At 32.9% G+C, this 12,989-nt stretch overlaps 1 protein-coding gene and 1 pseudogene across 8 annotated transcripts; one reads left to right on the plus strand and one right to left on the minus strand.

Moving 5' to 3' along the window:
• Positions 1 to 3,252: 3,252 nt before the first annotated feature.
• LOC122196521 (uncharacterized) lies at positions 3,253 to 7,752 on the minus strand. 8 transcript variants are annotated; one of them, XR_006188401.2, is made up of 11 exons: positions 7,456 to 7,752; positions 6,945 to 7,033; positions 6,695 to 6,847; positions 6,284 to 6,428; positions 5,860 to 6,100; positions 5,525 to 5,716; positions 5,091 to 5,353; positions 4,560 to 4,704; positions 4,355 to 4,461; positions 4,175 to 4,205; positions 3,253 to 3,993 (listed from the first exon to the last, which is right to left on the minus strand). XR_006188401.2 is itself a non-coding variant. In XM_042899375.2 (6 exons), the coding sequence occupies exons 3-6, from the start codon at positions 6,460 to 6,462 to the stop codon at positions 5,246 to 5,248; spliced, it is 720 nt and encodes a 239-aa protein (XP_042755309.1). In that variant the 5' UTR covers positions 6,463 to 6,847; positions 6,945 to 7,033; positions 7,456 to 7,745; the 3' UTR covers positions 5,090 to 5,245. The 8 variants fall into 8 exon arrangements, 1 of the variants encoding a protein (XP_042755309.1); XR_006188398.2 differs by having other exon boundaries at positions 4,175 to 4,461; XR_006188403.2 differs by lacking the exon at positions 4,175 to 4,205 and having other exon boundaries at positions 3,253 to 3,678; positions 7,456 to 7,751.
• A 1,259-nt stretch (positions 7,753 to 9,011) lies between these two features.
• On the plus strand, positions 9,012 to 12,543 carry LOC111899845 (uncharacterized; annotated as a pseudogene).
• The last annotated feature ends 446 nt before the right edge of the window (positions 12,544 to 12,989 follow it).

Below are 12,989 nucleotides of genomic sequence, written 5' to 3' on the forward strand. Positions count from 1 at the left end.
ATCTGAGAAACGACTGAATGACTCCATTCTACACTCTCTTTCTTTCTTTATACTTCAGGAACCGGATACAAACCTAACCCGAACAGAATCCGATCCAACCCGCGTGTCTTTAACCCTGCAAATTACTTTGATACCCAAAAGAATATATGTTGAACATAAAATACCCCTTATCAATTATCAAACTCTTGAAAGGATTTGGTTTTAGGTCATGACCTTTCTGTAAGGAAATATTTTAAATATCTATTTGTTAATGAAAGAACATTTTTTCAATCATTCACATTTGATGAAGAAGATAACTATTTGAACTACTAAACTTTATAGTGTTATAGTAATACAATTCTTGTATATTCTAGAAAAAAATGGAAGAACAAGAAATTTGATTTTGGTTTATACAAATAGACGGCAAACCCATTAATTCATTTTTATTTACTAATGTAGTTAAACTTTATCTAATTAACCATATTTTCTACGGAACAAATAAACTAATGGTGTCGAGAAAAAAACACATTAAATGACGGTTTATTTGAGATTTGAAAAAAAAGATCTTGAGATTCAACTTAAGCCACATATTTCTCATTTGTTGTTATAACGATTCAGCGTACCGGCATCAACGATGTACGCCTAATCATAAATAATTACTCCCTCCGTCCAAATTAACTGTTCAATTTTGACTTTTGAAATCTGTTTTCCTTAACTTTGACCTTAAATATTTTTATTTGTGTTATATATTACTTGATGAAACTCATAACAATGAAAAGAAATTTAAAATACAATTCATTCATATATTTTGCATCAAGTATTATCTATCAAAAACAAAAATATTTAAGGTCAAAGTTAAAGAATAAAGACTTCAAAAGTCAAATGTGGATAATTAACAGGTTTTATCAGTGACTTTAAATTCATGGAGTGATGCTGAAATTGATGCTACGATTGAAGACAGAGGAAATGCATCTACAAATTCAATCTATGAAGCATATATTCCTTAAGGAATCACGAAGCCTGGACCAGATGCTACTCATGAACACCGTTCAAATTTTATCAGGTGGACGATTATGCCCTTTTGTTCATCTGTTCATAATTTACTATAAAGCAAAACAAAATTGTGAAATCCGAATAAACAAACTGATTTCAGTGAAAACTATAAGTTTATTAAAAAATATACATGTCATAATATATTTGTGAATTTTTCTAATGATTATTTTATCCATATCATTATTATAAAATTATGACAGAAAAACATGATTGAAATTCATTGGAGATAGGAGGAAAAAATCACATGCTTTTAGAATATATTAGTAGGTACTGCCTCTTTTTATGAATTCACACATAGACGAACAACCGCGAAGCACCATTACCGCTTCCCGGTTCTCGCTTCCTGCTCCACCTCCTTCCGCCCTTAAACGCTCATAGCCATCACCGTGCCCTCTCTGTTTCTATCTACAAAACACCACACTACCATATAAAACCATAAATGCCGCCATTGTTGTTCTCTATAAAAATCCTAGACCTAGATGCACAAACAGAGAGATGAACGATGTAGGTATAACTCTTTTTTTTTTGAAATGACAGATCTTTTGGCTTCCTTCACTCTAAAATTACCATTTTTTGTCACTTCTGAACAGATTTTAGTAATCATTACCTTGAACATTTCTTGTGTGGTAACTGTAACTTCCCCATTCCAACTAAATTCACTTTTTTGCCTCTATCTTTCTGGATATTGAATTATGGAATGTTTTGAATCATGTTTATGCAAAAAAAAAAAATTATTTTATGTATCATGTTCCATATAGTTCTGTACTTCTGGTTTAGAATATATATATATATATATATATATATATATATATATATATATATATATATATATATATAGGGTTAAGTTCAAATAAGAACACTATTTACTGTGAGAACAATACTTTATGTTACTATTTTACTATGAATTTTGTATATACAACGATATGACATTATTCATCAACAAATATACGAACAATCACACATTAATATTCACATTAAAATTTTGTATGTACAACTTTATGACATTATTCATCACCGAATATATAAACAATCACATATTTAACATTCACATTAGAATTTACTAAATTACTACATATATGTATAATTTTATAGTAGAATAGCAATATAAAATTGAATATATTCATATTATAATTATTACAATACTATACATATTAAATTCATAGTAGAATAGTAACATAAAGTATTGTTCTCACGTTCTCACATTAAATAGTGTTCTCAGTTGAACTTAACCATATATATATATATATATATATATATATATATATATATATATATATATATATATATATATATATATATATATATATATATATATATATATATAAAGGCTTACTAAAGTTACATGGTGTTTTTCATAACCCAAAAGATTAATTACCCAACATGTAATAATACATAGGATTATCATGATAAGGTATTAATTATTAAACATTCGAGAAATGTCTAAATGACCTTATTCATATAGATTAATGCAAATAAACCCCGTGTTTTAAAAATCGCGCCTAAGGCGCTAGGCGACTTAAGGCGACAATGGAAACGCCTCCAGCCTCCAAGGCGAGGTAGTGTACAGGAGGCATTGAATCTTGTTGCGAATCAGTGATTCTGTTTGAGGCGCCAAAGGGATCGCCTTTAGGGATTCATGTACCGAGCCTTGGGTATTGGGCTTAATTCTACCCTATATAGCTATACCTATTAATTATGTTATTGCTTTTTAACTGTAATTATATATGTGTCGTTTAGTTCAATTCACGCTTCACATAGATCAATGCCGACTCTGCATTATTTCTGGGTATTCCAACAAGTCTCGACAATCACTATAAATCCATGTATCTTCTTTCCTCATTCTCTATCAATCCATGCAGATTTCTTCCCTCGTTCTCTATATTCTTTTGCTTCCATTATTCTGAAGTCTTTTCTTGTCATCCCTTCTTCTTATTCCACTGATACTATGGACACCAACAGTCCTATTCTTGACACTGAAGATGCAATGGATCTAGGCAAGAGGAGTATACATTTTAATGCAGCATGACCCAACAAATAGATACAAGTTTACTTGCAAGTTTTGTGCAAAGTCAACTTTTGGAGGAGTATACCGACTAAAACAACATTTAGTCAGAGGTTTCAAAAACTATAAAAGATGCCCAGAGTGTCCAGAGCATGTGCAGGAAGAAGTGAAGAACTATATGATCCAGAAAGAAGCAGAAAAGTGCAAGAAATCACTACTAGAAAAAGGTTAATAGAGTACGGTTGAAATTATGAATATAGTACGTACATAGCAGGCGTACTAGTAGAGGGGTGTATTAGATTACATGCATAATAAAGTACGGCTATTTAACCGTATTATATGTATCCTATACCATCCCATACAATCATCTAGTACGCCATATATAAACTTCTAATACACCAAAACAACCGTACTTGATGTCTCAAGTATCATCTAATACGTCATATATACACATCTAATACACCAATAAACAACCGTACTTGATGCTTTGCATTCCAGCCTTATTCCAGCCTTTCAAGCAGCCTTTCCAGCCCATTCTGGCTTTGCATTCCAGCCTTATTAATCAGCCAATTCCACTCCATGGATGCTGCGGAACACATGGATCACCATTCCAACTATTCCAACTGAAACAAACTCTTTAATTTCTGCAAAGCTTTTACCATGTGAATTGTAACCAATTGATCAATCTCTATAAAATACAAACCTACTATATGATTCCATTCCAATCATAAGAAGTGGGACATCATTGATCATGTTTTCATTTTAAGAAACAGAAAAAAATTACAATAACCATTTAGTTCATTAAACATAAAAACATTAATATTCTTTCAGAATTCAGACTACAGTCTATACAATCTAAAAGTTGTATACCTAGTTCATTAAACATAAAAACATTCTTAAATTTATTAATGTCACACCTCTGACCTCTATTTACCCTTTGTGGCTAATTCAGTGTATGCCTACAAAAACAAGAAAACTTAGGATTCAAAATCTCAAATAACTTTTAATGAAGAAAACTCAAATTATTGGACATTCATGCCATTAACAACTTCATCTATAGCAATGCAAGGGTGAAAACTTCTCCACAACATAAAAAAATATGAGCAAATACAACATGAAATACAAGGGATGTTTGTGTACCTCCATAACAACAACCTCCCTAACTTGAAATCTGCAAACTTCCACAATAAAACACAAAATATAGCATCCTACTTTTATATATCTCATTTTCCATAAAAAAAACTTTCGTCCAATTCCTCACTAGAAAATGGTTTTTTGAAAAACATAACCAATTATAACAATGTATATAGAACAACTAACCGTTAACTTGAAAAAGACTTCACTTTATCTCCAAAAGTTCTCAGCCATGTTTTAATTCGTTCGTCCAATTCCTCACTAGAAAATGGTTTTTTGTCCTTCCAAATGTTCTACAAACAAATTAAGATAAAAAATTTGTTATTTAACAAAGGTGAGCCTTTAGTACAATAAACAAAAATGCAAAAAAAATATCTAACAATATACTTACATTCGGAAATCCATGTTGTCGAAAAAGTACAAACTCATGCATCCAGTTCATAACGTAGTAACCACACTCCCAATCGGACAATTGTTGATTGCACTAAAACGATTATATACGTATGAGATTGGAATAGTCTCTGAATCTTTTGGTCCTGGACAGAAAATTTCAAAAGGATCAATGTGATTGAAGATTACACAGAAGATGAATTGAATTTGGGATCTAGAAATCTTTTTCTCTATTCACTTTTCTTTTTTATTTACAGAAGGGTAAAATGGTCATTTACTCATTTACTCACATAAAGAAAGTTGATATTATATGATTATATCTTGTATTTGTGAATCAGTTACTTGAATATTTTTCTGAAAGAATGATATCTGAAGAGACATTAAGGAGAAATCATGTCATGCAAAGAAGATATGAAAAACAGATAGAAAGAGTTTACTAATTTACAAATAACATTAACCACTTGTTTTCTAGCCTCAAATAATCAAGAAAAACAATGCATGTTATGTGGAACTGAATTTTGACAAATATTACCTGAGGAAAACGTCGAAGAGCCAATCCTAAGTTCCTTATGATGAATAAATCAACAGTTACTATTTCAAGTACATAAGGCCTTTGTACCTTAACAGCAACCAAATCCCCATTTTCCTTTAATCTACCCTTATACACCTTCCCAAGTGAGGCTGCTGCTATAGGAGAAGTTGTGAGCTCTGAATAGATGTTTGGTGAAAATGTATGATGAGATTATTTTGATGCAGTGCTCGGTAGATTCTCAATTGGAATTGATGATGTTCAACCTGGGGATGATTTGAATCACAACACAAACAAAATCATTTCACAAGGGAATAAAAAATGTGATAATTTCATACCCGATTTAATAAAGGAAACCTTTTCTTCTTAATTCCTTTACAAATGAATTGTCCAAATAGAAATAGTAAAACATAATAATATTATAAACTCAAACAGACCTCAAATTCTTCCGTGGATTTTAGAACAATAAACTTTTTCCACATTGCTTTGTCAAGGTACGGGTATTCTTTTACTGGATTGACACCTTTTTCCCACAACTTAAGAAGCGCCGACTTGTAGGCCTTCCATTGCGTGTTGCAATCTCTAAGTACTTGTGCTTTATGATTATCATCTCGTATATGCCAATAATTCTGCTTTTTTAAATAAAAAATGAAGATAACAATTATTAGGTAAATGATATGATACAACTTGTATGATAGAAGAGAATAACATGGCAGGAAATTGTGATTGCTACTATTAAATGATATCAAAAGTGTGTTGAAATGAGTTTTACCTTTATGTTCAACCACAATTGATCCTTGTCACATTGATCCACTAAATCCCAACTATCTATAAGGATAGAAATCATCTTCCTCGTAGTCACTCCATGATAACTGGTGAACTTAAAGCGGTTAGGTCCAATAGCTCTATCGAATTGATCAAACTCAACTGTTAAATTTGATAGATATTCTTTGGAATGATCTCTGATCAATGTCACACTTCTCTTTTTCTTTTCTTTACTGTCCATTGTATGCCTACAAAAGCATAAACACTCGTATAATTAATTCTAAGAGTCTCGAACACCAAAAAAAAAACCAGAATTTTATATAAAATTAAAGATGCCCAAGGTAAGTTTATGCTCTTTTCAAAACAAATTCAATGCTTTATGTACTCTTGATTCATATATTAACTCAAATAATGTTTGTTAATATGTATACCTTGCTTCAAGATGTTTCGTTTTGGGTTTATCAACACTTCTTTTTCTGGTTTTTCTTTCTACCATACGGATCCTCCTGCTCTTGGTTGTTTGCACTAGTACCTCATCCATATGTGATGGTAAATTTCCAATGTATAACCTCAGACCTGTTGATAAGAAAATGAGCATAAAAATGATCATAGAAAATAATGAGGGTAAAGATATGTTAAAGATTATGACTTAATCTAACTAATGAGAAGATGATGAAATAATAATCGATACCCCACAGCTAAAGGCACTTGAAGTGAAATTGAATCAGTCACATATGCAAAACTTGCTACACAATTATCTTTAGAACACACACACATACATTTGAAACATGATACATTTAAAGATGCCACATGGGTTTAGAGCCAATTGGGTGTTATCTTACTTGAAGTTTGCTGTGATGATGAAGTATCAGAAACCTTAGCTAATGAGAGATATTGGACTTTATAATAACACGATCAGCAACAAAAAATGGGAATTGAAGACCTTTGCCTCGTGGTGTCTCCATGAACATTGAATCATCATAATTAACCCTGTCCTGATTCCATACAATACATGTTACTACTATTATGTCTAAAACTAAATTACCAAATTACCTCTTTAACATGGAGTTCCATAAAGAAAAATGGACAAACCTGATCTGATCTCTCTCTTCTTCTTTTAGATGAATGGTGAACTTGTGATTCTTCTTCCCTACGAAATGCTGATACTGCAGCTCTCACAGCTACAAGCATATATCTTGGTCAACATTTGATGAAAAATCTTGCTTTTCTAAATATTGGTTTCTATATAATTAAGCAATAAATGTGAACTTTAACAAAATTATAATGTGAAATCGAATAGTTATAGAGGAGGATGTGTGATCATTGAGTGGTTTTGAAATATTCTTAATATGAAATCTGCACTCAATGGATGCCTGATTATAGGAACATTAGATGGGGCTAATGTTGAAATCAGGAAGGAAGTTGGAGAGGACAATTTTTTCTTTTTGGAGCAACAGCAGATGAAGTTCAAAACAGAGTCGATGATGCTTTCTAGGGTTATCAACCAGAAATATGAAGTAATATTTCGTACACAGAGAAGACATTGTCATAAACACAACATTAATCAACGAATAAATCAACTACACCCAAAGTCCGAGCGTACCTGTAAACAACGTGAAAGAAGGAGGCAGAAGCGGCTGTAGGCCGGAGTAGGAGACTTCGTCAGTCTCGTCGACTGGAGACCGGAGGTGGAGGCGTCGTCAACCGAAGGCGGAGGCGTCGTTGGCCAGAGGCGGAGGCGTCGTCGACCGAAGGCTAAGGTTTCGTATAAACAACTCTAAGTAATAGAGCGAAAATGGCAATGAATTTGTTTGGTCATATGCCGGAAGCGTCTCAAAGGGAGAAAGCGTCTCAAAGAATGAATTCTGCTGCGGGGCTTAATCAAATGAACTTATTTAATTTTTTATTTCAAGTATTTTTACTCATAAAAATATCCTATTGAATTTAATTGCCTCATGGTATTTTCTTCCCTTGTACTCGACATGGAATAAAAGTTCATTAATTGTATTTAAAAATAATCTATAGAGTACACTGTAAAATATAAACTACAAAAGATTCATCCTTTTTACAATAATAATCTAAAATTTCTTATTCTAATTAAATTGGAAAAGTTATTTTGTTTATGACCTTTGGTTATAACAAGCTTTCATTATGTTTAATACAGAAAATAAAACAAAAATTTTAAAGAAAAATCATTTGAATGTAATCTGTTCATTCCATTTGACCATTTTATGGTCCAAACTTTGCATGTAATCTATTGAAACTTGAACCTCATCTGGTTATTGGTTTTTGATGTTTTGTAATTTTTTAAAATAAACCGATAACAAACCTAAAATAATAAAAAATAAAAATAAAAAAAGTCACTTGTGTTACCCCACAATTCTTCTTACAAAAAAGGATGAAAATACAGAAAATAAAAACGATAAAATACAGAAAATAGTCAAGTGGCTGAATCAATAAACTGAACAAGAACTGCTACAATTATTATTATTAAAAATTGAGGGGTAATATTGACCTTTTGGCACAGTTAGTCTACAAAACTGCAGCTTTCTGAAGGATGAAGGCAAAATGGGAATTCGATTATTGCTTGAACTGGTTGCCCAAACCTTGGGTCATTCCTAAGCTCTGTCCAAGATCGCCCATTTGTGCTTTCATGGCCTATAAAGGGGCAAAATGGTCAAATTAAAAATATATTACCCCAAGGGTAAAATTGTACTTTTATATCATCATACAAACTTGTACACTTTTTTGATGCACATCTTTATATGCTTCTGTTATGTACCTCTCTTTTCTTTTCTATGACAAGAATGGAATCAGTCATTCCATTCCCCTATCAATTCCATTCCTTTGAGAATAATGGTTTTATATCATCATACAAACCTATACACTTGTTTCAGTAATTGTAGTTTTTCAGCTTAATCTGTCTTTAAGGAGTGTCTTCACTTGTTTGAGTGCAAATTCTGTGATTGGTTTTGCTTCTCTAGGTCCTTGGTAGTCAACAGGAGGTTTTCCAGGGACAAATACTTTAATAGTTGAAAACAGGATCAAAGTTGTAGCAGCAAGGATAAAGGCATTAAAGTTGGATTTCTAACTAAAGAGGAAGTTGATCATGTTTATGTATTAGTCGTACTTAATCAAAATGGGGGCGTATTTTTTTAGTTATTTGATTTTGTTTCTAGTACATCTCATTGACCGTATTAGATGCTACAATTAACCGTATTAGATGCTGCAATTGTGTGTATTATATTTATTTATCCCTTTATAATACGGGTTTTTTTTACAACCGTATTAGATGGGGGTGTACTCTATTACCAATTTTCCAGTAGTGAATATTGACCATTCAAATGTAGTGGCACTTGATGACTATGATGAAGATGATGATGGCGTGGGACCAGGAAGTATCAAGCCTCCACCTAAAAAACCAAGACAAAAGGGTCCTCTAGACAAGTTTTATGTCAATAAACCAGAAGACAAACTCAAAGGTAGAAAAATGTGGAAAACAGCAAACAATTAACGAAGTATGTAGAAAAGACCTTAGTGATAAGGCTTGTCAGGAGATAGGTCGTTGGTTTTATGATGCAGGGCTGCCTTTTAATGCAGCCTCTTATGATAGCTTTCATATTGCAATGAAATCTGTTGTACCATTTGGCCCGAGATTCAAACCTCCAAGCATGTATGAGCTTAGAGTTCCTCTACTTAAAAATGAAGTGGAATTCACCCAAAAAGTGTTGACAGATTACAAGCAAGAATGGGTAGTAAAAGGTTGCTCGATTCTGTCAGATGGATGGCGTGATTCAACTGTTTAGAAAGGTATTGTGAACTTTTTAGTGAATTCTCCAAGTTTCAGTCTTTTTGAAGTCCTTGGATGTCTCAATAATCAAAAAAGATGCAAACACATTGTTTAAAATACTTGATGATATGGTGGAAGAGATAGGAGAGGAGAATGTAGTGCAAGCGGTGACAGACAATGCATCTAACTATGTTAAAGCTGGTAAGTCACTAAGCCTTAGTAACTCTTTTACCTGTTAGTTACTGTTTTGAGTACACTTGTCTTATTCTTTTATATTTCTCTCAAAACTTTTTTAGGATCAATGTTGGAAGATATTGGAAAGATCCCAAGGGTGCGGAATACTTTGAAGGGAGCTATGTTCTGTAATGGTTATATTTATAACCATGTTGGCATTGTCAACATGATGAGGAGGTTTACAAATCAGAGAAACCTACATAGGCATGCAATCACGAGATTTGCAACATCATTCATTACTCTCTCCCAAATGTATAAAAATAATTTATGGAAGATGATCACGTCTCCAGAATGGAACAATACCAAGTGGTCAAAAGATGTTGCGGGGAAGAGACTAACATCAACTTTTTTGCAAGAAAGGTTTTGGAGAAATATAGTCTTTGCTTTAAAGTTGACTGGACCTCTTGTTAAGGTTCTTAGAATGGTAGATGGAGACAAAAAGCCAGCCATAGGATACATCTATGAGTCCATGGATAGGGCTAAAGAGACTATCGCTGCTAGTTTTTTGCATAAGGAAGAACATTATAAAAAAGCTTTTGAGTATATTAATGCAAGCTGGGATTGCCAACTCCATAGACGATTACATGCAGCTGGGTTTTTCTTAAATCCAGAATTGTATTACAAAAATCCCGAGAATGCAATGTGTGCTAAGGTTATGAATGGATTGTATGCAACCATTCAAAGGTTGGTACCTGATTTGAGCACTCAAGATAAGTTGGGGAACAACTAGACTTGTATCAAAATTCCCAAGGTCTTTTTGGCAATCCGATGGCCATAAGACAAAGAGACAAAAGAGCTCTAGGTAATAAAAATAAATAAAAAACAGTGGATTGGTTCCTGATTTTTTTTTTCTGTTAACAGATGATTTTTTTCATTTAGCAACTGATTTTTTTCTGTTAACAGCTGACTGGTGGTCTGCCTATGGAGCATCGGCACCGGAGGAGTTACAGAAATTTGCTATCCGCGTTCTTAGCTTAACTTGTAGTGCTACGGGTTGCAAGAGGAACTGGAGTGTCTTTCAGCAACTTCATTAAAAAAAAAAAGGAACAGATTAGCACAAAGTAGATTAAATGACATGGTGTACATCAAGTTGAATCGTGCTTTGCAAAGAAGATATCAAAGAAAGGACACAATTGATCCTATTCTTTTGAAAGAAATAGATGAAAGTAACGAGTGGTTGATGGGTCATATGGATGAGGAAAATTTTAAGGAGGATGACTTTGTGTTTGATGGAGATGATTTAACTTGGTCTGCTATTGATAAAGCTTCTGGGGCATCTGAGCCTAATTATTCTACTAGGAGGTCATCTACACCAAGTTCTACTAGGAAGGCATCTGAAACCTCAAATTGTAGAAGGGTCTAGGGGATTTAACTTGATTGATGAAGAGATAGAAGAAGACATTGGAGTTTCTGAAGATGATGGGGAGGAGGAGGTACTTGCGATTGATGTTGATGACGATGATGCTGATGAGTTTTAGGCATTTTGGTTATTTATGATTTCTGTTATGTTCTGTGTTTATCTTGTCTTTGAATTATGTCATTGGTGTTTTTGCTTCTTAACTTGGTTATTAAGTTTTTTTTTTGTCTAGGAGTTATGGTTCTAAAATACTTTTAACTTTTTTTTTTGAATATACAAGCGCCTCGCCTACGTGAATCCCTCGATTCGAAGCGCCTCAAAAAATGAGGCTCTTGGATGGCTAATCGCCTAGGAGCGTTTCACGCCTTTTAAAACCTGGAATAAACCTTATGTGGGGTGCAACTAATTGGATTCTACAGGTGGATACCAACTCTATTGTTATGTTTTTTGTATTTTATTTTGTTGTTTGCAATTATTTATAGCCTTTTTTTCTTAATTCAGAAAGTAGCAGAGTAAGTAAAGAAAGGATTTTGGTAGTATTGAGGTTTTGGTGCATTCACCTGCCCATGGAGTAGATCTCTGTTGTTCATGAACATGAGTACATTAAATATAGTAATATACATTAATATATACCATTTTTTGTTACTTACAACATGATTAAATATTTGATCAGGTGACTAAAGCTTATATTTAAATTGGATATAGTACCTGTACAGTTTCATGCACTTGCTTTGCTCCACCAGGTATGCCAAAAATCCGTTTCATGCCCGTCTGATGCTTTTCTCATTTCCCAATTAAAGGATTAATCAAAAAAATGACCAAAATTGGAACAAGATGACCACATTTTTAAGGACAAATGGTTCACCTGGAATGAGCTAAAAGAAGTCTACAAGTGCCATATAAGATTAAATACAGCTGCCATATAAGATTCAACTGCGATCCTATCTAATATTGATTTTATTTCATGCCATTTTGACAGCAAAAACTAAACAGCCAACTGCCATTTATATGGTCAAATCTAATTACAAAAAATTACGATTTCCACAGGTTTATTGGAGCATTTTGACAGCAAAAATTATCCAGAAAACTTTGTATGATGCATACTAGAAACTAACTAAAAAGATAGATGTTGACCTTGAAGAATACAATAAAATGAAGGAAGCATATCTAGAATTCTATCGTGGAGCTTCAAGTCTACAATGCGGAACGATAATATTTTTTCTTATTTAAACATTGTACTTTCAAAAAATTGAATATAATGGTGTAATAACAAGTGTCTTTTGAATATTAAGGAAATAAATAGTTATTGATGCGTGTATGTGTATTGGTAGTGCTGCTTTTCCAATGAAATTGGAATTTCAGATTCCATCCCATTGTGTGTTTTGGAATTCACTCCATAACAATCCATCAAATCCATGTTTGATGAAGTAGAATATTCTTAGGGGAAGAGGGAGGGAATTAAATTCTATTGGTTCTTTCTATTTTAGAATGCCAAAATATCTTCGTTATATTGGGTTTTGACTTGAGCTTATGAACTAAAATTGAACTTCTCATAAAAAGGCTAACTTCCATTTCATCATTCGTGAATAAATGACAACATCAAATGTTTACAATAACATCTTTTATGTTAATACCGGGTGATGCTCGATACAATTGGTGATGACATATCGATTGTAAGTATGAGTGACAAAGTCATTCCACTTCAACAAGATGATGTTGTGACTCTGACCCTAATGAAGACTACAAAGGTACATCA

The sequence above is a fragment of the Lactuca sativa genome, chromosome 2 (assembly GCF_002870075.4).
Source record: "Lactuca sativa cultivar Salinas chromosome 2, Lsat_Salinas_v11, whole genome shotgun sequence".
In the NCBI taxonomy this organism is placed as follows: domain Eukaryota; kingdom Viridiplantae; phylum Streptophyta; class Magnoliopsida; order Asterales; family Asteraceae; genus Lactuca; species Lactuca sativa.

Bases quoted from the DNA above. Each gene is read 5' to 3' on its own strand.
- LOC122196521 (XM_042899375.2), bottom strand. From the start codon at position 6,462: ATGATCATTTTTATGCTCATTTTCTTATCAACAGGTCTGAGGTTATAC. The intron at 5,717-5,859 runs GTAAAACTCATT...TTAAAAAAGCAG, and splicing joins AATTGTGGTTGAACATAAAG to AATTATTGGCATATACGAGA. The intron at 5,354-5,524 runs GTCTGTTTGAGT...AATCATCCCCAG, and splicing joins AATCCACGGAAGAATTTGAG to GTTGAACATCATCAATTCCA.